We start from the raw sequence: 27,372 nt of genomic DNA, 5'->3' as shown, positions 1-27,372 counted from the left end.
CAGAAGCAATAGCGTAGTCGACTTTGGGTCGTGTCAGTTTGTGTCTGTTCAGGGTCCCATTTGGACGGAAAGCTCCGACGGAACGTCAGAACGGGGACCCCAATGCAGATGTGAACGGAGCCTAATACCTGCTTGCCAATTCTAGCAGAAAATAATTCGAAAAACGTACAAATTTTAATACAATGTATGAAGTATTACAGTTAAACATGCATTACTCAGCAGTGAAAAGGTTATTAGCTAATAATAGTCGGATGACCTCCACTTCTGCTGTCTGGGGAGATAGGGTAAGTCAATAAGGCTGCAGGCAGGCTTGTAGGGTAATTGAAGGAGAAAGGAAAGGTTTCCTTGTATCAGACTGGAAACTTTCATGGCTGAACATCTGGTCTGGGATTTTCTATGTCTTTCTCTGTCATGGTAGAAATAGCTGCTGTAGTAAAGGGGGGTCACAGCGAAGCCGGGGGGAGGGTGCACCGAGCACTGGAGAGAAAGTGTCAGTAGGAGATGCAGTGTGGTGAACCTCTTTGGTGTAACAATGTATCTAGGCTTTGAAGAAGTGCTGAGAGCACAAGGCACTGCAGGGCACACTGGTTTGCTGGTGTATCACACCTCCTCCGGGGACCTTCATTCCTCTATCTAGCTGCTGCATTCCCAAGTAAAGTGCAGTAATGCTGTGGGATTTACAATGACATCCAAGAGGAGATCAGCCAAATTTCTGCTGAGAAGGTCTCTGAGCGAGCAATTAAAGGACTCCACAACCAAGGCTTGGGACCTGCTGTGGAAAAATATCCGGGAAAAGCGCCTGGCAGGTCAGTCTGTCCCTGCATCCAGACACAATGCAGTAAAATGACAATCGCCTACAGGGCTTTTTATTTTTCAGGGATTTTGAATTTCTTTTTTTTTTTAATAATGACTTAATTTTGCAGTCTGTATAGTGTGTGATAGTGTCTGCATGCTGACAAGGTTACTGCAAGGGGCTGTCTGAGCTCTCATTGCAGACCAGTGTGATTTGTGTGTCCTATTGCAGTGTCCTTGCAGCATTTCTTTACATCTTCCGGATCTTTTAGGGCAGACGATCAAAGCGATTAAAGTTAAATTGAAACAATTTATAATTACATAAAGAAGGATTTCATAAATGAGTTTAGTAGATTGTTTAGCGGAAGAAGCATCACTGGGACTTTGTACATTACATTTTTGTCATAGTGGGTTATTGAAAGGTAAATCTGTAGTAACCGTCACATGACACAATTCTAGAGGTGGGATATAATCCATTGCTGTATAATACATGTTGTTTGTGATCACCTATAGATTAGGGTTGTTATGATACCAGAATTTGGACTTCGATACCGATACTTCGTGTAGTATTGCGATACTCGATACCAAAACGATACTTTGCCAACAATAATAAAAAAAAAAGTTCTTCCATTTTCTGATGTGAGGCGCGTGGTGTGATGAATTATGAACCTCCATGTGCCTCAGATTTATAGTAATTAACCCCATCATGTTCCTCAGTCATAATGGACAACATTGGGTTAGTGTGAGGCACATGATGGGGTTAATGACTATTAATGTGAGGCACATGGAGGTTCATAATTCATAATGCCTCACGTTAATAAGTGAAAGAAAGCAGTTTTTATTTTATAACAGTGTAAACATCATAAATTACGCTATAAATTTGTTATTACGGTCGCGATGATACCGAATGTATATAGTTTATGTATTGAGACTATGTTTATTGTAAAAAATGTGTTGTTTTTTAATTTAGCATTACACTATATATTTTTTACTTTTTGATGTACTAGCATATATCTACAGATGTAGCCGTATTTACCTAGACTTTTAACTCATTAAATAAACAATGGCTAGATCTCTTATCTTGATGTTTTCAATGACTTTTCAATCGCTTTTTTTTGTGTGATATCACGCTGCAGCAAGTTATCAGAATCAAGTTAAAGATGGCTACATCTGTATATGCCAGTACATTAGCCTGTGTACGGATAGTACACAAGCAGTTGTTAGGATATACCTCAGTATGCCCTAACAACAGGAAATATGGTCAGACAGTCTTCGGGTCCTTCAATGGACCGTGGGCTGTCTGACCATATATGGTATGTCCCTCGATCGCATCACAGGGATTCCATGTGAAGCGATCCAAAGGGCATCCCCCTTCTCGTTTACCCCTTGAATGCAGCGGTCAGACCAATGACATTGATAATATTGTAAAAATTAGTTGTTTTAAGTACAGTGGGGAAAACATTTAGAAAGCAAAACGCACAAACAACAAATGGAGGTCATGGTGTGCACCACAGTCAGTATGGTGACGCTTTTTATCGGTGTCTATTTAATGGTGTATATATACGCCAGCCATAAGGTGGCGTAAGCAAAATAATGTGTCTAGCGATTTGCACCAAATATATTATACCATGTGCGCCAGTTTTATAAATGTATGCAATTTACATTAATTTGCATAAATTCATAGAACTTAACATACTGTCATCCATTAATATGTATATTTTTTAGGCACATATAACTCCTATGAGCTGGAGTAGATTTGTGCTATAATTTACACCAATTTATCAGGCCACCGTGGCTCCTCCTCCTAAGCCACACACACTTTTTTGTAAAGTGGCAGAGGTGGCGTAAAAATAGAAAAGTTGCAAATTTTAAAACAAAAAGCACGTTTTTGCACAAATTTTGACTTTTCAAAACCAGAAAACGGGTGTATAGGTCTTCATAAATCCCCCCGATTATTTTAATGGGTTCCGTCGGGTTTTCCACCAAGGTTTCTGTATTTTGCCAGCCAAAATAGCGATGCATTCTGCACTATTTTGTCCATCAAAAATTATGATATATGCAACAGAGGCACCTAACGGATCCTCCAATGCAGATGTTGACAGAGCCTAACAAGAAAGTTTGATGAAAGTTTGATGAATCTTCACTTTCCTGTATGACATATTTTTTTGTTACTGATCTTGGCTACTTAATCGACCAATTCCATTAATTTCCATTGGATATTTCTAGGCTGTGTGTGCTGACCCTGTATGACAGCACACAGTGTCCATACAGGTCTGTAATATGGACCAGTAGGCCCTACATATAGTGCTCAGAAGCATTGCTCCTAAGAGAGGATACCTCCATAATACCGCACGCAATAAAACTTGCTAAAATGTTTGTGCACCTCCTATAAAATCAGAGGCTTTACAGAAGTACAGTAAGGTTTCATAGCAAGGTATGATCTGTCATGATCGGTTTTATCACTTTATCATTGACGTCAATGGAAGAAGGATTGAAAACAACAATGGAAACTCATTCAAACTGATGTCAATTTGTGCAGAGGAAAAAGCCCATGCAAAAATAGTGTGAACCTAGCCGTTGAACGGCAGCTGTTTGGATTGGTGGTGGTCCGAGCACTGAGACCCCCACCACTCTCTAGAACGAAGCAGCTGAAGCGCTCGTGTGAGCGCTCAGCTGCTTCGCGTCTGTTCAGCTTTTTCTGGAAATAAATGTATTGGTGTACGGACTCAATAGAAAGTCTATGAGCCCGTACTCCGATACATTGGCTTTCCGGAAAAAGCCAAACAGACACGAAGCGGCTGAGCGATCACACGAGCGCTTCATCTGCTTCGTTCTAGAGATCCACACTTCTAGACATGTCAGAAGTTTGTCAAACGTTTAGCTACACTTTAAGTTTTACTTTGAAAAGATATGACTCATCAGTCTACATACTCTAGGGAATCATACCTCTCCCTATCACCCTATTCCCTATCACCAATGGCTGACAATTTAGCTGAATCTTTGCTGGAACTAGTGTTATCTCGGGATCGGTGAAGGCATGGATGCTATAACAGCCAAATTGTGCCCAATCTTTTCCTGTGACATACTAGTTTTCATTTAAGGTACACAATTTTCCTTTAAATATTAGACAATTATTGCAAATAAATAATTATTTCAAGATTGTGGTTGACATTTTGACTTTACTTTCTGCTTTTTGCATTGTCATCGCCGGCTATTCAAACTTTTTTTTAGAAACAAAATTTGCTTCTACCAACAACATCAGTTTATTGTGACCTCGTCCTGACTTTGTCTAGAAGTATCTGCTGGATTTGAGCTTTTTGCTGTTGTATTAAACTAATTGAGTGTGAAAGAAGTCAGTTCCTGGTTGATGTACCATATGTATTAACTGTATTCAGCATTTTGTGTTCATATAGTTGTTTGTTTCCTATGTTTTCCTATTGCCGGCTTTAAAGGGGTTGTCTTCTCAGAGACGATCCCTTCCAGATAGGAGTCACCGCTTTGTCACACCCCCAGCAAATATATGATTTTGGCAGGAGAAGCTTTTTCTGGCCAGACATTGTAGTAGTACAAGATGGCTATTCAGACTAATTCTGTCCATGTAATACATGGATCGCTCAAATCCACCAGAGATTGAGCTGTTCTTACAGACCCCCTCTACGTCGTACATAGACAACCCCTTTAAGGTATACTTTAGTCTTTAGTAAACCCACCCTTGCCTTAACAGCTTACTATATATATTTATTATCAAAATGACAGCCCACAATGGGGTCTGCCAGATAATCTTCAGTGAATTTATTTTTCTGTATTTTCCTGCTCTTTTATCTTGCTTGTAAGGGGTGAGATTCCAATAATAAAAGTATATTTGGGAATTTCTGTTTGTGCAGTTCCTTAAAAAAATCTTTGGCTTTGTCCTTGCTGTGGACCGTCCTCTATGAGCCTGAAAGTAGAGTCGCTAATTGTCAACCGCTCTTGCTCTGGCAGACCCAGCGGACAGCCATTCATTTGAATGACCGCGTCCACTGTCGTGTAATGTATGGTTGATAGTCCTTTCTATAGATTTTACATAATTACTGTGGAACATATAGTGTTCCAATATCTTGACCAACCAAAACATAATTCCCCCAAGCCTCATGCTCACAACTATGTGTTTTCATCCCATGATATAGGGCACAACATGGAACCATATTATGAACCGTATTGCCGGCAAAACTGTTCCATATTGAGTGTTTTTCTTTGACGTATGCTTCCCTAGAAGCGCCGCAAACAGTGTTTCTGGGGAAGAATACTGTCTAAGATATGGTATTCGATAGAGTTAAATGTAGGGACGGTCATTAATAGCACTTTTCTAGTTATTTGTGACATATATATATATAAACAAGTTCTTATCCAGAATGCAAGACTTGCAGCAGATGAGCAAAACAAACACCTGACCTGTCAGGGCACTAACTAAACAGTAGGCTTCCTCATCTAATATAATCCATGAGTACAATGTTCTTTGGATCAGGCTTTCCACACTATCCTTGTATGGATTCTCGGGCTCTGACTCTCTCTGCTCTTACTGCAGATTTTATGGCTCATTAACGAGCCCAGTAGCTTCACCTGAGATAACTGGGCAAAGGGTGACACATGTACCGGAGTGAGGAAGGGAATGACAGGACCCATTACCAATACTACCTGCCATTCCATAGAAATCTAGTCCTAGAACACACATTTGAAATTAGCAGAAGCAAACTAGGCTTGTTAAGGAAAGCCAGCTGTCCTGGATTCCTTTATCTCATCCATCTCAACAAACTAAGTGAGATGTGCAGCCCCTCCAGTTTCCTGCTGCAGGCTTATAAATAAATATATATATATATATATATATATATATATATATATATATATATATATATATATACATATACATATACACATTTTTCAATGAAGATAACATTAAATTAATCAGAAATACACTCTATACATTGTTAATGTGCTAAATGACTATTCTAGCTGCAAACGTCTGGTTTTTAATGCAATATCTACATATGTGTATAGAGGCCCATTTCCAGCAACCATCACTCCAGTGTTCTAATGGTACATTGTGTTTGCTAACTGTGTTAGAAGGCTAATGAATGATTAGAAAACCCTTGAAAACCCTTGTGCAATTATGTTAGCACCGCTGTAAACAGTTTTGCTGTTTAGAGGAGCTATAAAACTGACCTTCCTTTGAGCTAGTTGAGAATCTGGAGCATTACATTTGTGGGTTCGATTAAACTCTCAAAATGGCTAGAAAAAGAGAGCTTTCATGTGAAACTCGACAGTCTATTCTTGTTCTTAGAAATTAAGGCTATTCCATGCGAGAAATTGCCAAGAAACTGAAGATTTCCTACAACGGTGTGTACTACTCCATTCAGAGGACAGCACACACAGGCTCTAACCAGAGTAGAAAGAGAAGTGGGAGGCCCCGCTGCACAACTGAGCAACAAGACAAGTACATTAGAATCTCTAGTTTGAGAAATAGACGCCTCACAGGTCCTCAACTGGCAGCTTCATGAAATAGTACCCGCAAAACGCCAGTGTCAACGTCTACAGTGAAGAGGCGACTCCGGGATGCTGGCCTTCAGGGCAGAGTGGCAAAGAAAAAGCCATATCTGAGACTGGCTAATAAAAGGAAAAGATTAATATGGGCAAAAGCACACAGACATTGGACAGAGGAAGATTGGAAAAAAGTGTTATGGACAGACAAATCGAAGTTTGAGGTGTTTGGATCACACAGAAGAACATTTGTGAGATGCAGAACAACTGAAAAGATGCTGGAAGAGTGCCTGACGCCATCTGTCAAGCATGGTGGAGGTAATGTGATGGTCTGGGGTTGCTTTGGTGCTGGTAAAGTGGGAGATTTGTACAAGGTAAAAGGGATTTTGAATAAGGAATGCTATCACTCCATTTTGCAACGCCATGCCATACCCTGTGGACAGCGCTTGTTTGGAGCCAATTTCATCCTACAACAGGACAATGACCCGAAGCACACCTCCAAATTATGCAAGGACTATTTAGGGAAGAAGCAGGCAGCTGGTATTCTATCTGTAATGGAGTGGCCAGCGCAGTCACCAGATCTCAACCCCATAGAGCTGTTGTGGGAGCAGCTTGACCGTATGGTACACAAGAAGTGCCCATCAAGCCAATCCAACTTGTGGGAGGGGCTTCTGGTAGCATGGGGTGAAATTTCTCCCGATTACCTCAGCAAATTAATAGCTAGAATGCCAAAGGTCTGCAATGCTGTAATTGCTGCAAATGGAGCATTCTTTGACGAAAGCAAAGTTTGAAGGACAAAATTATTATTTGAAATAAAAAAAATAAAATATATATATATATATATATATATATATATATATATATTTGTATTTACTATTATTCCCAAACTCAACTTTCTATCTCTCAGTCTATTTTCTGTCCATAACTCATGACCTGCATCTGCATTAATATTAACTAGTTCAGCTTTCATGAAACATAAACCTTTCACTTGTCGTCTTGTTATCAGCTAAGGTGCTATATCAATACATCCTGCCTTCTCCTCTTGTGTCAGGTGAGTGAAGGAGAGATAGAAGCTTTCATTAGGATTTCTATAGAAACAGGTTGGCATGGTGCATGTGGCCATCGTTCAAATACAGATTATAGAGCAGCAAACAGCGAATGGCAACTCACCTAAAATAGTGCAAACATCTTAAAAGCACAAAGCACAGTGTACAACACAAGGGGATTTGCTCCTTAAAGGGGTATTCCATTATTATTTTTTACAAATAACTGTTATTCTTTGTATAAAATTGTCCTATGTGCTTTCTGTATTCTTACCGTTTTCAAGATCTCTGCTTGGTGTCATTCAATAGAAAACTTAATTATATATTTCTAGTGGAGCGAGCAGGAAAAGACAAGATATACATTTATCATCTATGCACAGGATAGGTAATAAATGTTTCATCACTGACAGTCCCACCAATCACTAGAACATGGGTCCTGATCCCCTCAATCCTTCTCACTGCACGATTGCAGTGAGGAGAACTTTGGATGAAGCATGCGCGCTGCCCCCCCCCCCCCCCCATTCAAAGTCTATGGAATTGACAGAGACAGCCGAGTACAGCGCTCAGCTCTTTCTGTCAACTCCATAGACATTGAATGAAGCTGCAGGGCACATGTTTGACTGCCGCTCCATTCAAGCTCCTCCTTATTGAAGTTGGGGGTTGTGCAGTCAGGATGAACGTGAGGCTCGGAACACCCATTCTATTAATCGGTGATGGCCCACAGTGATCAGACATTTATCACCTATTCTGTGGACAGCCCCTTTAACTGCTTAATATTTCAGTGCATTTATGTCATAGCAAATTGATATAATGAAGTTTCAATTTGATATAATTCCATTATAGGTAAATATATAAGGTTTGTGTGGCAAAGCAGGAAACAAATGCGCAGTACAGCGTGGGAGATACATATACACAGTATATGCAGGTATTACTTATATATGTACAGTATTATTAGTGTTTACAGTATATGGCGGTATTATTTATGTTTACATTTTATACAGGTATTATTTATATGTAGGGTTTATGGCAGCATTAATTATATGTACAGTATTTATTGGCATTATTTATGTGAACAGTATAGTGTGGCATTATTTATGTGGAAAGTATGTAATATGGAAGGGGCACCAAACTAATCCTGCACAGGGCGCCCTGTAGAAGCCAGAAGTGACGACATACAGACTTATGTTTAGAGGCTCTATACTTGGCCAGCCAATGTATTAGCTCTATTGGATCTAATATAGCTAATTTCTTGTGTTAGATGATGTAGGATTGAGACGTGGAGCACAAACAAATGAGTTCAGACAATTGAAGACTGTAAGGATCAGTTCACACATTGCGTAAATACTGCGGTTTTTCCACAACGGAATTCGTTGCAGAAAATCCACAGCAAATACAGTAGCAGCAAAATAGATGAGATAAAACGAATCTCATCCACACACTGCGTAAATACTGAGTGGTAAAACCAGCATGTCAATTGTATTTGTGTAAACGCTGCTCATTTGTTGCAGGTTTTCCCCATTGAATTCAATGGGAAGGTAAATTCTGCAACAATTAGCAGTTGTTGCGTTATATTGCAGCGGGTTCGCAGCGAATTCCGCTGCAATAAAACGCAGTTCAGAAAAAAATAAAAAATCTCATACTTGCCCAGAAGTCTGTGTCCCTCCTTCCAGCACAGCCTCCTGGGATGACGTTTCATCCCATGAGACCGCCGCAGCCAATCACAGGCTGTAGCAGCGGTCACATGGGCGGTCACAGGAGGCCGGCCTGTATGATATCAGGGGGCCGGTCTCCTGGGATGACGCTTTATCCCATGTGACCGCCGCTGCAGCCAATCACAGGCTGCAGTGATCTTCTGGGATGAAACGGCATCCCAGGAGGCTGTCCTGCTAGCAGGCTGGTAAGTGCTTCAGTTTTCCGCAGCGGACATTTCGGGTGAAAAACTGCACCACAGTTGGGTGCACTTTTTCACTCGGAATTCCCTGTAAGGCTGTGTGCTATTACGCAGCGTATCCGCCCCTTGTGAACTCAGCCTAACATGCCTAAGCATCCAGAAGCAGAGTCAAGTTTACTGAATTGTTAAATCAGTAGAAAAGGATACACACTTTTTAATAGAAAGGAAAAATTATATCTTTATAATATGTCAACAGCCTGTAGTTTCCCTTTCTCAGTCCTGTATACTCCCTGTAAACGTTCAATGACCTGATAAGTCCCCCAAAAAAATCTGTCTCAAGTAATACAGTAAATAGCAGACAAGGAAGAGGGGGAAGAGGGAATGAAGCTGCATTTTTCTTCTTTCCTTGTGAGAATGTATACTGTTCGGCTGGATTCACACGAGCATGTTACGTCCGTAAAGGACGGAACATATTTCGGCCGCATGTCCCGGACCGAACACACTGCAGGGAGCCGGGCTCCTAGCATCATACTTATGTACGACGCTAGGAGTCCCTGCCTCGCTACGGGACAACTGTCCCGTACTGTAATCATGTTTTCAGTACGGGACAGTAGTTCCACGGAGAGGCAGGGACTTCTAGCGTCGTACATAACTATGATGCTAGGAGCCCGGCTCCCTGCAGTGTGTTCGGTCCGGGACTTGCGGCCGAAATACGTTCCGTCCTTTACGGACCGAACATGCTTGTGTGAATCCAGCCATAGAGGTGGAGTGGAGTAGATGTGAGGAGACATCTGATTGTCTGATTCCCTAGCATCACACCAGGAAGAACCTTACCACTCAGCCGGCATGGAGAGAGAAAATAGCGAGAGATGGAAAAATATCCAAAAACACAGCTTATACTATATTCACATTGCGTTTTAGTTTTGTGTTCAGTGCATATGCTGGGAAAATCACCTGACATATGCACTGAACTTATAGCCCCGATGTATGAAGCTGACCCATTCAACTCAGATGCCAAATGTACACACTGAACGTGCTGTGAACATAGCCTCAGGCGCACAATTTCTACAGCTGTCTAAGGGCTCATGCACACAACCGTTGTTTTCTTCAGTGCCCTATCCGGTTTTTTTGCAGATAGCATACTGAACCATTAATTTCTACCGGGCCGTGCACACATCCGTTTAATTTTGGGATCCGTGTGTCCTATTCTTGTCCATGTTTGCGGTCCGTCTCACCCATTCTATTGGGCAGCACCCGGAGGCCACTAGGTTGGTGTGCATGATGCCTAAGGAGTGATTGTTGTTTTTATAACAATGGGTGTTCTTTAAAGTACCTGGTGGTACGGCGGGCACAGTGTGCAGCAGAATAAAACATTTTTTTTTCACTAATGCAAGCAGTAACAGCAGGAACACAAGTATGTCCCTAATCTGTTACCCAATAGCTACCGAGTGCCGTCAGCCATTTTGGAGTGTAAAATTTATTGACAGACTCCCTTTAGGGCTAGTTCACATGTAGTTTTTTGGCGCTGTTTTTGACGTGAAACCAAATGGAAAAAAAACGCTTGCGGGGAAAAAAAGTATCATGCGTCATGACATCAATGTGAAGCAGAGGAAGCGTTTTTGAAAGCGGCGCTCAATGGCCACAGTTGATAAAGGCTGTGAAAAACGCAGTAAAAAACATGGCAAGACATGGCAGGCAGGTCAAAATCTGTCTGCAAAAACCTCTGTGTGAACATACCCTTACAATGTGTGGGGATTTCTGCTTCCATAAATGGTTGGAAGGTCACATTGACGTGATCAGCCTCCGCAACATCCCTTTTTTTTGCATGCAGCCTATGGTGGTAATGTTTATCTCTATTGGGATGCTTTGCGTGTGTTTCTGCCAGTCGGACATTCCTCCAGGGATTGTTGCTCCTCTTAACCCTCTGTCAAACAGCTCAGTTACAGCTTGAGTGAGCAGAGGACCTGGGCTCAATGCCCACAAGTAGCAGCCAGCATGCTAAATGGAACTGTGTTTAGATTACAATCAATTAAGTTTGGCTTCCAGGAATATGTGGCCACTTGTCTAGAACATTTTCCTATTGCCAGTCTCATTTTTTTCTCTTAACTGAGCTAAACATTGCAAATCACAAGTCATACTAATTTAGGGTAATGAGAAAGAAATAATAAAGGAAAACACTTTGTACTTGACACTTTGATGTGTGTGCGTTGATAAGAGGCCATGACCTCCAGCGTCTGCCTGTAAAAGACAAGATAGCCAAGACAAGCCTCATGCACAGTTACTCCGGCTCGACAAAAATAGACCTGTTTATTTTAGAAATAGCAATGCAGCTCACGAGGGGGACGATAATCCTATTTTTGGAAAACACCAAATACTGGGCGCTCATTTATCATTAAATTTGGACTGGTCCTATATAAATATTTGTATATTTACACAGCAGCAGCTTCATAATTCTCGCTGTGTACCAGCAGTTATTTCACTGACTGGTATGTGCTATGTATCATTTTCTGTGATGCCGTTATATTTATATCACTGTTAAGTATAAGTAAACTTGGGACCCTACAATGGCGAGTTCGTAAATCCAACCAAAATACTCAAAGGGGTACTACGGTTTCAGCAAAAAAAGTTATTTATTGAGTAAGGCCCAATGCACTCGACCGTAGTTTTCATCCATAATTTCGGATCCGTAATAATGGATGAAATTGCAGACCCGTTAATTTCTATTGGCCACGGACACCTTTCTGTATATTTACGGATGTGTGTCTGTGCCGTAGAAATGATCTGCAAAATATAGAACATGTCCTATTTTTGTCCGCAATTGCGTCACAGACTCACCCATAGAAGTCTATGGGCGCTTCTGCAATTGCAGACGGCTAGAAATGTGTATCCATAGCCCTCGGATCCGTGTTTGTGGACAATAAGAACCCTTATGGTCATGTGCATGATGCCTTACTAAAAGTTATACTATTTTCTTCTGTCTGTATCAATTCTTAACAGTTTTCAATATCTCTGCTTGATGTCCCCCAATGAAAACCTTCATTGTTTACTTCAATACGATAAAAATCTGGTCATGCGATGATCACAAAGCTAGGTTGAAATAAGTTTTTTGCCCAAATTTGCTGCAAAAAACACACATTTAGCATACAAACACACTAGGCGTAAACACAGCGTAGTACAGTAGCAACAGTGTGGATGAGATTTCAACAAATCTCATCCACACGCTGCGGTAAAAATCAGCCGAAAAAACTTTCATAAATTGACCTGCGGTGTAGGTCAATTTATGCTGCCGAAACCCTGCTCTTCTGTTGCGGGTTTTCCACATTTAATTCAATGTGGAGGTAAAATCCGCAACAAAGAGGCATGTGTGCGACTTGCAGCAGAAGAGCAGCGATTCTGATGTAAAAATCGCAAGTGAGAAAAAAAACTATTTTGTTAGTAGAAATTAATTAAAAAATGCTTAAACTTACCCCCCTGCCGTAGTCATAGTGATGCAATTTGGTGCGGTTTTTCGGGAAGAACCCCCTGCGGCTTTCAGGACAGATGCGCTGTGTACTTTTATGCACCGTATCCAACCTGTGTGTTCGTACTCTTAAACCGAGACATGAGAACCCAGCCTTTTCGGAGCTCTGTCTGTGATAAACCATACACCTGTGGGATCATCGCATGACCAGGATGAAGTTATCGCGGAGGAAAATGTCCTTTGGCTATACATTGCCTCTGCAGCGGTCGCTTCCTGGGAATGTAGTGTTACTTTTACAAATTTCAATGTACAATTAAGCAATAAACATGTTTATCTAGTTCTCCATATGTCACCCAAGCCCAGCGGACCCTGGCATCTTCCCGGTTTGCCTTGTGCTGACACCTCCCTGGCATCTTGGTGTGGTTTGGATTGATTGTCACTCTAACCAATATTGGAGGAATTATTAATATATACGGTAGATCTAATGTTTTATGTTGGTGGGTTGCTTTAGTTCCATACGGTGTGAGTGCTTTGTATTTGCTGCTATCCATGCTTATTTGGGTGCTGTTCCTGCACAGCTCGGTTAAGGTGACTTTACTTATTAAAGCAAATAAACGAAAGCAAATACATTGATTCATGTAGCTATTGCTCATTTGTGACTTTAAACAATAGTCGGGTTTTGAACAATGCCAGGCAAGTTCTAGAGCTGCAATACATCTCTATTGAGAGATGCACAATGACCTACTGAACCCTGAGTTACTAACCCCCAAATCTACACAGAAGGATTTTACTAAAGGTGAATTAAGCTGTGGTGAAATGGTCGCATATTTACACCTAAATTTACAGTACAATACATGTGGATGGGGAATGCCGCGCATTCGCTGCAGATTTTCTACAGATTGGCAGAAAAATCTGCAGTGGAAGAACTCCTGTGGTTGTACCCTTATAACTCAACAGAGATTCATAACTTGTTTCTTGACAACTCATAAAAGCATTCTTCCCTGTGTCACAGTCCATAAACGACTTTTATTGATTCCTATGCCCAGTGGAGAGATTTTACTAAAAGCAGATAATGGACCATACAGTATATACTCAGCCTAGTTTTGGTTTGTCTGACACTAATAGGAAGACAGTGATCCAAGGCCTCCTACAGCTCTCCTGGCCAGGGTCATTCTATAATACTAATGCTATTGATTCTGATGTCAAAAAGTTCCGTAGCCCAGTTGGATTTTTAAAAGGTTTCAGCAAAGTTTAGTTATTTTCAAGGAATCTCATTTAAAGGGGTTTTGCAGTGGATAAAAATGGATGGCCTGTCCTCAGGAGAGGCCATCAATAGCTGATGGGTCAGGGTCCGACTCCCGGGACCCCCCGTCAATCAGCTGTTTTGAAGGGGCTGCAGTACTTGTATAAGCCCTTTCTTCTTGACTTGCACACATTCACTTCAATGGGAGAAAGGGCTGCAATACTTGTGAATCGCTACTAAATGCGTGTCGACGATTCACAGTGTGCAAGAAGAAATGAAGGGGAAGCAGATTTTGACTTGAACGTCCACAAGCCATGGTTCTACTAAAATATGGGTATTCCATGCAGGGCCGATTCTAGCTTCTCTGCTGCCTGAAGCGGAAATTGAAATGGCGCCCCCAAATTTTCATTGACATCCCCCTGGCTGTTCTACATCTCTAGTAGCCTCCTCCAACTCTTGTGGAAGCGCCGTTGACTTTTACTGGCATGCGCGGTACAGCGGGAAGAATTCACCTCGCTGCATGGTGCATGCCCAAGTATTACAAGGCAATGGCGCATCCGAGAAAGTTGGAGGAGACTGGTAGTGATGTATAACAGCCAGGGTGATGTCAATCAAACAATGGAAAGTTGGGTTTGGAGGAAGAACTATATGACACTTCAGGATAGCGGCACCGCCCCTTTAATGAGTAAGTCACATATAGCATGTGTCATTTTAATAGTTGATTTTATAGATTTTGCTGCATCTGAATTAACATACAGGGGAATGTTTGGAAATATTGTCAGGTCATGTATTACTGCATGGTGGTGGTTCAAGGGGTTAAACTACCTGACAGATTCCCATTAAATATACAATGAATTTAAAACAATTCCATCTGCCCTGCAATTTTGTTATTATAAATATATTCTATATAATTACAGCTCCAGAACCAAGATCTGACATATACGGCTCCAGAACCAAGCTCAATACATATATTCAGCACCAGAACTGAGCTCAGTACATATATACAACACCAGAACAAAGCTCAATAGATATATACGCAGGGCCGCCATCAGGAATTTCAGGGCCCCATACAGCTAGATTTTCTGGGCCCCACTACCGTGGCACCACCTGTTAACGGTACTCCGTCCAGCACTATATCATGGTACCCAGGGCCGCCATCAGGGGGGGTATTAGGGGTACTGATGTGAGAGGCCCGGACAAACCTAATTGAAAGGGGGCCCGGCAACTGCCGCGACTTGCCTTTGGTAGAAAAAAAACAGGCCCCTGCAATGGGGCCTGTTTTTTTTCACCAAAAGAATGTCGTGGGCTGCGGGCCCCCCTTTCAATTAGGTTTGGCCAGGCCTCTCACATCAGTACCCCTAATACCCCCCCTGATGGCTGTCCTGGGAAGCACCCGCAAACTCCCGCGACCGCACGCACCTGCAACCGCCCGCGCACCCGCGACCGCCTGGAACCGCGCACCGAATTTTGAGGCAGATTTTGACCTGCCCACACTATCTTGCCACGTTTTTTGCTGCGTTTTTTGCCTGCGGCGATTGAGGACAGCAGACAAAAAACGCAGCGAAAAATGCATTTTCTGCTTCCCATTGATTTCGATGGGAGGTCAGAGGCGGAACAGCGGCAATAAAGGACGTGCTGCTTTTTCTTTTTTCCATGACTTACTCCCATTGATTTCAGATTAAATCAATGGGAGGCGGTTTTGGAAGTTGTTTGGTGCTGATTCTGACGCAATGTCCGAGTCAATATCAAGGCCTAAAAACACTGTGAACTGGGCCTTATTGTTAGGGCTTATTCAGACTAACGTGTAATACATCCGTGCAACGCGCGTGATTTTCGCGAGCCTCGCACGGACCTATGTTACTCTATGGGGCCATTCAGACTGTCAGTGATTTTCACGCAGCGTGTGTCCGCTGCGTAAAACTCACGACATGTCCGATATTTGTGCATTGTTCGCGCATCACACACCCATTGAAGTCAATGGGTGCGTGAAAATCACGCCCAGCACTCCCGCAGCAGTATAAACTATGAATGAAAACAGAAAAGCACCACGTGCTGCAGAGTGTCATAATGATGGCGGCTGCGCGAAAATCACGCAGCCACGCATCATACGCTGCTGCCACACGGAGCTGTTATGGACCTTTTGCATGCGCAAAACGCCATGTTTTTTTCGCGCGCAAAAAGCACACGCTCGTGTGAATCCGGCCTTAGGGTAGGAACACACTAGGCATAAACACTGCAGATTTATTTTATGCAACACAATTTATTGCGGAAAATCCGCAGCGTATTACAGTCGCAGCAGAGTGGATGAGATTTGAACAAATCTCATTCACACGCTGCAAAAAAAATTGACCTGCAGTGTGGCTTTTGCCTTTTTAAGCCGCAGCATGTCAATTTATTCTGTGGAATCGCCGCTCCTCTGTTGCGGAAATGCTGCGGTTCTGCCGCAAAAATCACAAATGAGAAAAAAAAAAAAGGCACTTTTTTAAATTTATAAAAATACCCCAGCCGTAGTCCTGGTGACGCGATCCCCTATTCTTAGTGCAGCCCGGCCTCCTGTCATGACGTTTCATCCCATGTGACTGCTGCAGCGGTCACATGGTCTACAGCGTCATCCCAGGAGGCGGGGCTACGCTAAGAAGAGAGAGATGCGTCACCTAAACTACGGCCGGGGTAAGTCTAAACTTTTTTATAAATTTTAAAAAGTGCCTTTTTTTTTCTCATTTGTGATTTTTGCGGCAGAACCGCAGCATTTCCGCAACAGAGGAGCAGCGATTCCACAGAATAAATTGACATGCTGCGGCTTAAAAAGGCAAAAGCCACACTGCAGGTCAATTTTTTTTGCAGCGCGTGGATGAGATTTGTTCAAATCTCATCCACTCTGCTGCGACTGTGATACGCTGTGGATTTTCCACAATAAAATGTGTTGCATAAAATCCGCAGTGTTCATGCCTAGTGTGTTCCTACCCTAAGGCCGGATTTACACAAGCGTGTGCTTTTTGCGCGCGAAAAAAACGTGGCGTTTTGCGCATTCAAAAGGTCCATAACAGCTCCGTGTGGCAGCAGCGTATGATGCGTGGCTGCGTGATTTTCGCGCAGCCGCCATCATTATGACACTCTGTTTGTATGTTTGTAGCACGTGGTGCTTTTCTGTTTTCATTCATAGTTTATACTGCTGCGGAAGTGCTGGGCGTGATTTTCACGCACCCATTGACTTCAATGTGTGCGTGATGCGCGAACAATGCACAAATATAGGACATGTCGTGAGTTTTACGCAGCGGACACACGGACACACGCTGCGTGAAAATCACTGACAGTCTGCACGGCCCCATAGAGTAACATAGGTCCGTGCGAGGCGCGTGAAAATCACGCGCGTTGCACGGATGTATTACACGTTCGTCTGAATAAGCCCTAACAATAAGGCCCAGTTCACAGAGTTTTTGGGCCTTGATATTGACTCGGACACTGCGTCAGAATCAGCACCAAACAACTTCCAAAACCGCCTCCCATTAATTTAATCTGAAATCAATGGGAGCCAGTCGCGGAAAAAAGAAAAAGCAGCACGTCCTTTCTTGCTGCTGTTCCGCCTCTGACCTCCCATCGAAATCAATGGGAGGCAGAAAATGCATTTTTCGCTGCGTTTTTTGTCTGCTGTCCTCAATCGCCACTGGCAAAAAACGCAGCAAAAAACGCGGCAAGATAGTGTGGGCAGGTCAAAATCTGACTCAAAATTCTTTAAGGAATTTTGAGGCAGATTTTTTCGGCCTGCAAAATACTCTGTGTGAACAGGGCCATACTTAAACAGCACTTTGAGACATTTTACTCACTGTGTCAGAAGAACTGCTCCCACTCCAGTCCTCGTCAGGCGATGTCTTCGGTCCAGATGTCCAGTCCTTCACCTCCAGGCTCCAGAAAATGGCGGGGATCGTAGAACTCCTGCCGCTGCGCAACAACTGGACTCCTCCCCCTCTCCTTACGCAGCTACGCTCTGGAGGAGGAGGAGGCTGAGGAGGAGGAGGAGGAGGCGGAGGAGGAGGAGGAGGCGGGCCAGCAGGTAAGTAGTCTGTGTGCCGCTCTCCCTGTGTGGCTGTCCTTGCCAGCAGTTCGGCGATATTCTTGTGGTGCGGGCACGAGCAGGTTGCGCGCCGGCACGCCCGGTCGTTCGCATGCGAGCGTGCGCCTGCGGTCCTTCGTGCGCGCGCTTGTGCGGTCGAGCGCGCGCGGGTGCGCGTTTGCGGTCGAGCGCGCGCGCGCAAGCGGCCGGTGTTTCACGCCGGTGTTTTACCAGAGGGGGGCCCGCAGCTCACGGCGGTGTTTGACGAGAGGGGGGCCCGCAGCTCACGACATTGTTTTGGTGAAAAGAACAGGCCCCATTGCAGGGGCCTGTTTTTTTCTACCAAAGGCAAGTCGCAGCAGTTGCCGGGCCCCCCTTTCAATTGTTTGGCCGGGCCCCCTACAGTAGTACCCCTAATACCCCCCTGATGGCGGCCCTGTATATACGGCACCAGAACAAAGCTCAGTACATAAATACAGCACTAGAACCAAGCTCATTACATATATACAACACCAGAACAAAGCTCAGTACATATATACAGCACCAGAACAAAGCTCAGTACATATATACAGAATCAGAACCAAGCTCAGTACATATATATAGCACCAGAACCAGGCTCAGTACATAAATAACTCACCAGAACCAAGCTCAGTACATATATACTGTCATGTCCATGGCCGCGGGCTGTCAGGCTCACTCACCTCCTGACGGCCGCAGCCATGGGTCGTGCCCGCTCTTAAAGGGGCAGCGCGCAGCAGACTTTAATGTAAAATTAGCCCATGAGTACCCTGGACTGTAAGAAGGGCCCAGCCCCATCTTCCCATGCCTGTGTGTTGTTGTCGTACCTAAAGTTTGTCTATGAAAATGGTCTCCTAGTGTTTTCCAGTTCCCAGTGTTTCCCGTACCTGTATCCTGTATCCCATGCTATAGTGGTCAAGTGCCGTGCTGAGCTGTAGTCGTGCTGTGCTGCAGACGACGCCTGTCCTGTTACACCATGCCTGTCGTCTGCCTGCTGCCTAGTCCTAGCCGGGCCTGCCTTGCTACTGTCCGAGCTGCAACAGGTACCCTATACGAACTATAGCCTGTTACCTGCGCGCTGTTTGCCAGCTGCCATACCGTCAAGGTGGTACGGCCCAGTGGGTCCACGAACCCAACGTGACATATACAACACCAGAAACAAGCTCAGTACATAAATACAGCACCAGAACAAAGCTCAGTACGTATATACAACACCAGAACAAAGCTCAGTACATAAATGCAGCACCAGAACAAAGCTCAGTACATATATACAGCTCCAGAGCTAAGCTCAGTACATAAATACAACACCAACACAAATACAGCTCAATTTAGTGCAACCCCTGCCATATAGGTTTGTACGGCATAAAACTATAGCTCCCAGCATGGTCCAATCAATGGTAAGAATATGCTGGGAGTTGCTGTTTCACAAAAAAAAAAAATCATACCAACTATCATCTCGCTGCAAATCATACAGTGACTTCATTACTGATAATAGGCAAAATAAACATTTACATTAAAGGACTCACCGATGACGATCTCAAATTCTAGTTTTTCTTTTTCTCTTTTCTTCTCCATTCGGTCCAGACCTCTATGATGACTTCTCCCGGCCACAGCCCATTACTGCAGTTTTCCACTCAGATGTCTTCAGCTTCTCACTTTTCAAACATTTCTGCACTTATATACGAAGATAAAATTCTCTTGATGCCACACACTACGCCCTAAATATAAATATAATAGTGCCATACACTGCACATCTAATTATAATAGCACCATAGTCCCACACACACAGTTCTCCATGTAGATAGTGCCCCATAGAGCTCCCTGTAGATAGTCGTCCCCCCCATAGATCCCCGTGTAGACAGTGCCCCCATAGATAGTGCCCTACATAGATCCCCCTGTATATAGTGCCCCACATATAACTCTCCCTGTAGATAGTGCCCTACATATAGCCCCTCTGTAGATAGTGCCCCACATATAGCCCCCTGTATATAGTGCCCCACATATAGCCCCCCCTGTATATAGTGCCCTACATATAGCCTCCTGTAGATACTGCCCTACATATTGCCCCCTGTAGATAGTGCTCTACATATAGCCCCCTGCATATAGTGCCCCACATATAGCCCCCCTGTATATAGTGCCTCACATATAGCCCCCCTGTATATAATGCCCCACATATAGCCCCCCTGTATATAATGCCCCACATATAGCCCCCCCTGTATATAGTGCCTCACATAGCCCCCCTGTATATAGTTCCCTACATTTAGCCCCCCACTGTAGATAGTCCCTCACATATAACCCCCTCTATAGATTGTGCCCAACATATAGCCCTCTCCTCCCCACCTGTAGATAATGCGGCGCACACTTTTTAAAGATTAAAACAACTTTTTTTTATCCCATTCCCACGCCGTCCTGTGTCAATGCAGACTTGCTCTCCTCTGAGCAGGTCTGCTGGGGCTGAACGATGCAAGCAACACTATGACATAATCATGTCACTTGCATCGTTGAAAGGCGCTGATTGGCAGGGCAAAATTACTTGCCCCTGCTAATCAGCGCCTTTCAACAATGGAAGCACGCGTCGTTGAAAGGCTCTGATTGGTGGGGCAAGTCATTCTGCCCTGCCAGTCAGCATCATTGTAAGGCGCTCAATGGCCGGGCATTGTTCTATAGACACAGGTACAATTAATGCAGGAGGGGGTGGCGACGGCTGGTTTCAGTGGCGCCGCCGCCCCCTCAGAGAGGTAGCAAGCCGCCGCCTGATGTGAGTTGCTCATCTTGCCTTATGGACGGTGTGGCCCTGGTTCCAGGGATTAGGAACTGTCAGAAGGGGTACGTGGACCCACTGGGCCGTACCGCCTTGACGGTGTGGCAGCTGGCCAACAAGACACAGGTCACCGTCTATAGTTCGTATAGTGTACCTGTGGTAGCTCAGACAGTAGCAAGACAGGCTCGGCTGGGACTAGGCAGAAGGCAGGCACCGTATAGCAGGACAGGCATGGAACACAGCACAGCACGACTACAGCTCTACACGGCACTTGGCCAGGATAGCACGGGATACAGGTTACAGTTAGCAGGAACAGGGAACACTGGGAACTGGAAAACACTTAGGAGACCATTTACATAGACATACTTAGGATAACGACAACAAGGCTCAGGCATTGGAGGGTGGGGCACAGCCCTTCTTATAGTCCAGTGTGCTCTGGGAGCAATCAGCTCAATCTTCCACCTGTGTGCGACCTGGCTCCTTGTCTGAACTCAGCTCGCGAGCACACCCTGGTGGTCACTGTGGAACAGGACGGCCGCATGTGCAGTCATCTCTGGAGAGAATGGTGTCGACCGGATGGAAGGAATTCGTGGTCAGCAAACAAGGACGTTACAGTATCCCCCCTCTTACGCCCCCTCCTCTTGGGACCAGAACGAGAGAGAAACTTCTTAATGAGGGTAGGAGCATTGAGATTCTCTTCTGGCTCCCAGGACCTCTCCTCCGGACCAAACCCCCTCCAATTCACTAAATAAAAGGTTTTTCCTCTTACTTTTTTAGTGTCCAAGATGTCCATAACCTCGAAAGTATCTGATGAACCGCTGGGAGCCACTGAAGGAGTGGAAGTCTTGGAGTAGCGGTTCAAGATCACAGGCTTCAACAGGGAGACATGGAAGGAGTTGGGGATCTTGAGGGTAGGAGGGTAGAATGGTAGGAGGCAGCCGAAGCTTGTAGGAGACAGGGTTGATTTGTTGCAAAATCTCGAAGGGTCCAAGGAACCTGGGAGCAAACTTGTACGATGGCACCCTCAGCTGTATATTCCTAGAGGACAGCCAGACCTTAGTACCTTGAAGAAACTGGGGAGGTTCTCGTCTTCTTGTGTCTGCCTTTCTTTTCATGCGGTCGACAGCCAGCAGAATAGAAGATCGGTTCTGCTGCCAGATTTGTAGAAAGTCCCTGAATGCAGGCACCTGGGATGTAGTTTAAACCGGGAGAGGTATTCGAGGGTGTTGGCCATAGACAATGAAGAATGGACTCTTAGCGGTGGGCTCACTAGTGTGGTTGTTGTAGGAGAACTCAGCCCAAGGAAGCAGCTGCACCCAGTCATCATGCTGCCTGGAGATAAAGTGTCGTATGTAGTTCTCCATGATTTGGTTTATCCTCTCGACTTGACCATTGGACTGAGGATGGTAGGCTGAGGAAAAGTCCAACTTTACACCGATGAGTCCGCAGAGGGCTCTCCAGAACTTCGAGGTGAACTGAACCCCCCGATCAGACACAATATGCCTAGGCAAGCCGTGCAGGCCGAAGATGTGTTGGATGAAGAAGGCGGCCAGTCGAGATGCAGAAGGTAGACCAGTCAGCGGAACGAAGTGAGCCATCTTCGAAAATCCACCACCACCCAGACCACACTGCATCCCGCAGAGGGAGGGGCAGGTCCGTGACAAAGTCCATAGCAATATGTTGCCAGGGGGCATCGGACACAGGCAGCGGCTGGAGCAGGCCCGCCAGTTTGGAGTGGGCAACTTTATTTGCTGCGCACACCATGCAGGAGGAGACAAGATCCGTGATGTCTTTGGGCAGCGTGGGCCACCAGAACTGACGAGCGATCAAGTCTCGGGTCTTATGGACACCCGCGTAACCTGCTAGTTTGTAACTGTGTCCCCAGCGGAGGATTGTTTTTCTGTCTGCCAGACACACAAAAGTCTTCCTCGGGGGAATGTTGACAGGGATGATGCAGGACGGATTAATAATATTCTGTGGAGACTCCATAGTGTCCTCTGTCTCGAACGACCTGACAAGGCATCAGCCCTCACATTCTTGTTGGCCGGACAGTAGTGGAGCTCAAACTGGAACCTGGAAAAGAAAAGCGTCCCCCTGGCCTAACGGGATGTAACGTCCGTGGCTGCGGGCTGTCAGCTCCAGCCTCCCACTGACAGCCGCAGCCACGAGTCGGCAAGCGCTGGCCCCAGCCTCCTCCTCCGGAGACGCCAGCGCTTGCATCCACTCACCTTTGCCGGAGCCCGCTCTTAAAGGGGCAGCGCGCACACCGGACATCTTGAACGACCTTTGACCCGTGAGTACCCTGGGCTATAAGAGGGGTCCAGCCCCCTAGTTCGATGCCTGAGCGTTGTTAGTTTTCCCAGTCTGTCTTGCAAATGGTCCCCTAGTGTTTCCCGTTCCTGTTGTTACCCGTACCTTGTTCCCCGTTCCTGTTTCCCGTGCTTTGCCCTAGTATCTAGTCGTGCCACATCCAGAGGAATCTGCCACGTCCTGTGTCATCTGCCACGTCCAGAGGAATCTGCCACGTCCTGTGTCATCTGCCACGTCCAGAGGAATCTGCCACGTCTGGAGGAATCCGCCTTGTCCTGTGTCATCTGCCACGTCTGGAGGAGTCTGCTACGTCTGGAGGAATCCGCCACATCTGGAGGAATCCGCCACGTCTGGAGGAATCCGCCACGTCCTGTGTCATCTGCCACGTCCGGAGGAATCCGCCACGTCTGGCGCAACTTGCGGCTCCTGTGTCATCCGCCACGTTTGGCGCCATCTGCTGCACCCATCTCATCTGTGCCAAAGCTGCGGCCACCATCTGGACTATTCAGGTACCCTTGTGCGGGACATTGTATTTCTGGGGTGTCCTGTTTGGCCAGCTGCCTCCCCGCTGCGGCGGTACGGCCTAGTGTGTCCACTAACCCGCTTCGTGACACGGGAATTCAGTCGTTGGGCCATCTGAAATATAAGTGTGGCTCTTGTGGTCCGTGAATATCAAGATAGGATGAACTGCGCCCTCTAAAAGATGTCTCCACTCTTCCAGAGCCAATTTGATGGCCAGTAACTCCCGATCCCCAATCGAGTAATTGCGTTCTGCGGAAGAGAAGAGCTTAGAGTAATAGCCACATACCATTGACTTGCCCTTGGAACCTCTCTGGAACAGAAGTGCACCAGCACCAACAGAGGAGGCGTCCACCTCCAACGAGAACTGTAGAGAAACATCTGGATGATGGAGGATAGAAGCTGAAGGCACTCTTAAGGCACTTCTGGAGTCCACACCTTGTCGTTCATGCCTTTCTTGATGAGGTTAGAAATAGGAGATGTCATTAATGAGCTCTTGGAAGAGCATTACACAGGATGAAGGGCATTATTAGATATTCATAGTGTCCGTCTCGGGTGTTCAATCAGCTCAATCCCCCACCTGTGTGCGACCTGGTTCCTTGTCTGGACTGAGTTCGTGAGCGCACCCTGGTGGTCACTGTAGAACAGGATGGCCGCATGTGCAAACATCTCTGGGGAGAAGGACATCGACCGGATGGAAGGAGTTCGTGGTCAGCGACCAAGGAAGTTACAGGGACTATTGGAGAAGCAAGCCAAGATTTTTAGCCCTGAAATTTTGGCCTAATGAAAAAATTGTTTACAATATAAGGTTTGGACAGTTGGGAATGTTGATGAACAGGACTGGCATTTTAATCCTTGAGCACAGTACAGAAGTGCAGGCATGTTTTTTTTCCATTTTGTGATTTGTTTTATAGTAATTCCACAGTGCAGCCAGTATATGTTAGACATTATATAATCTGTCAAGTAATTATAAGTGTCACTCACAGGCAGTGAGCCAGTTGTCTGTGGAATGCACTCAATATTTGTTTGAGAGTCTATGGAGAAATAATTGTAGCATGGATAATGCTTATGTTAAATGGAGAGTAATATGTACTGAGTAGTTTCTCCTCGAAGCTATATAATGTACATCTGTCGGACAATATTACAGCATAGATCACCAAACATAGTCATATTAATGCCTGAATGGTCATATCATACTGCAAATATACGCGACATTTGGGATTTAGCAATAGTATTGTGAGGTGCATGAATTTAAATTGAGCCATCAATTTATCAATCTAATTATCAATCTATCAAGATGGCAAAAAAAAATTGGTGCAACTCGCTAGGCATGTATCTTTTTCCTTATGCCACCTCCTGACTGATATACATTATCCCTAACATCTTTAGTAAATTTGGCACATTTTATGACTCCTCTTAGTGACGCCCCTTTATCTAAACATTTTCAAAAACTGCATAAAACGAGTCTAAAACTCATAATAAATGGAATGAATTTTGTTGGATTTTGATTAGTAAATCTCACGCATATTTCGTTTTTCCTTTGTTTTTTTTGGTCTATCCAGTCTATGAATATTTCCACATTTCCTTATCTGATTTTTGAAAAAAAATCAAACCCACTGACATTAGGCGGATGCAGGGGCTGACACAGAAAGAGGGGGGTAGTATGTGGGTCCTTTGCTCTGAATAGCCCAGCATAGAGCAGCCCCACAAACATTTATCACCTATAGACTGGACAGGTGATAAATTTGGGATCAATTAGGGTTCCAATGCAACTGATCACTAGAATAGGGGACTCCAAGCCTTGTCCACCCCAACCGCATGATCCTCGTGGGAAGGACTATGAATGGAGCAGTGGTCAAGCATGTGCACTGCTCCTCCATTCAAACTCTATAGAAGTTATGGAATTTTAACTTCTGGCAGATGACATAGGGGGAAATCTAAAATATGCATGACTGCACAAAGCTATACCCATACTGCACTGCAAAAACGGTGACATAACCCCTTTAATGGAGAAAAATGAAAGTTTTTTTGCCTCATCTTGTTTTTTTCTTCATCTTGCAGTACGGTATATAAGCAGCCCTTCTGCCACGTGTGAATGTACCCTTACATGTGTTTCTTTTGTCACAGTTTTTGCAGTGCAGTATGGGTAAAGCTTTGAATGTATTTACTGCAGTGAGTACACTGCTAATAACATGCGGTCCCCACATAACCCCTTGTTAATGTTAATTAAGGCCATGAACATTTTGTTTGGTAAAGAAAATCTCCATATTCTATACAGCAGTTGTTGGTGACGTGCAGCTGGGGATACGTTTCAATAGAAGTTCTCATATGCTGCAGTCTTTTCTTTGGCTTCACCAATTTCTGGCTTAGCAACAACACTGACTTTTTGTGCACGATACTGCGTTCAGGACACAAATAAATGGTGACTTAAGCAATATTTTTCATTGTATTATTATTTTATATTTGATCATTTTGAAGATTTCATATTTTACTAATAATTTTATGGGATTAATATAATAAATCGATAACCTTACAAATCGCAATAATTTCAACACTTTCCTGATGTCTTGTGTAATTGCCCCTTAAACCCACAAGGTGGCAGGGCAGCAAATGTTTTTTTTTGTTCTCTTGCAGCAGTCATCATTTCAAGTTCCATTTCGCAGCCACCAAAAATAATGCAGAACAGTGATTATTTATTAATGTACTTACTCATGATCACATCATCATCATCATCATCATCATCATTATCATTGATAGTGTTGCGGCCCAGCTTCTGTTATATCTGCAGTCCGCTCTTTTTTAACCTCTTTTGGCCTTAACCTTCTATAGGAAGTAATTGTTTTTGCCATCTGACACAGTTAGAACTCTTTTTTTAAAAATTATGACCGGGACCAAGAACTGCCACACTATATGCGTGTACAGCAGAACCATGACACACAGGAGGTGATTGGTCAGTGGACTGAGTCTAGCGCCAGAGGACTGGTCCTTCTTCAGCAGAATAAGCCCATATACGTATAATATAACTTTTGTGTAATTGACATATAATAGAAACACTTTGGCAGGTTCCCCTGGCGGCCTGGTACGCTTCCGTCAAATTTCTGATGCCTTGACTGGCAGAATAAAGTAACCTAACGTGCTATTTTGCTGAGTAAAAAACATGGAATACTTACAGATCTATTAGAAGTCAGTGGGATCCATTATGTTCTACAAAATGAATCCATCATATACATCATACATCCTTTAAAAACGGAATCCATGACGCCAGTGTGTACCCCTCATATCATGACGTTAGTGCAATGAAGTGCTATAAGAGTCCACACTCTGCAGACTTTTTCCGTTGCGGTTTACTAAGCGAATCCGTGACGACCTCCTCTTGTGTTACATGCATATTTTGGTGCAGATTTCAGCCTTGGCATTGCATAGGAAAAATCTGCGTGAAAATGTTTAAATCTGCAGCATGCCCTTAAATTCCGCACAGATTTTTCCCGCTACATATTGATAAGGTTTGGAAAACCCGATCCACATTTATTGTACTGTAAATTTTCACTGTGGAATCTGCTTTGAATATTTGCAACAATTCCACTGCATGTGAATTGACCCTAATATTTCCCTGGGCTAATAAGTAGGTTGAATTCCATTAATCTTTGTAACCTCTGATCATTTTTTTTTACCAGCTGAGAACGTCACAGGTTAGAGAATGGCCTCTTTCAGATGAGCGTATTTTCCATCTGTATTCCATCCGTTTTTTTGCAGACTGTAATGCGGAGCTA

At 44.3% G+C, this 27,372-nt stretch overlaps 1 protein-coding gene across 1 annotated transcript in view; it reads left to right on the top strand.

Moving 5' to 3' along the window:
• The first annotated feature begins 520 nt into the window (after positions 1-520).
• The window catches only part of STARD13 (StAR related lipid transfer domain containing 13), a 191,735-nt gene continuing 164,883 nt past the window's right edge, over positions 521-27,372 (top strand). The window contains exon 1 of the mRNA XM_075851710.1: positions 521-806. Coding sequence (XP_075707825.1) covers positions 683-806 — 124 coding nt within the window. The 5' untranslated portion in view covers positions 521-682. The remainder of the gene's footprint in view (positions 807-27,372) is intronic.

Source organism: Rhinoderma darwinii, chromosome 2 (assembly GCF_050947455.1).
Source record: "Rhinoderma darwinii isolate aRhiDar2 chromosome 2, aRhiDar2.hap1, whole genome shotgun sequence".
NCBI lineage: Eukaryota > Metazoa > Chordata > Amphibia > Anura > Rhinodermatidae > Rhinoderma > Rhinoderma darwinii.
Note: the sequence above shows the minus strand (reverse complement) of the source record. Positions and strands in the feature narration are given on the sequence as shown.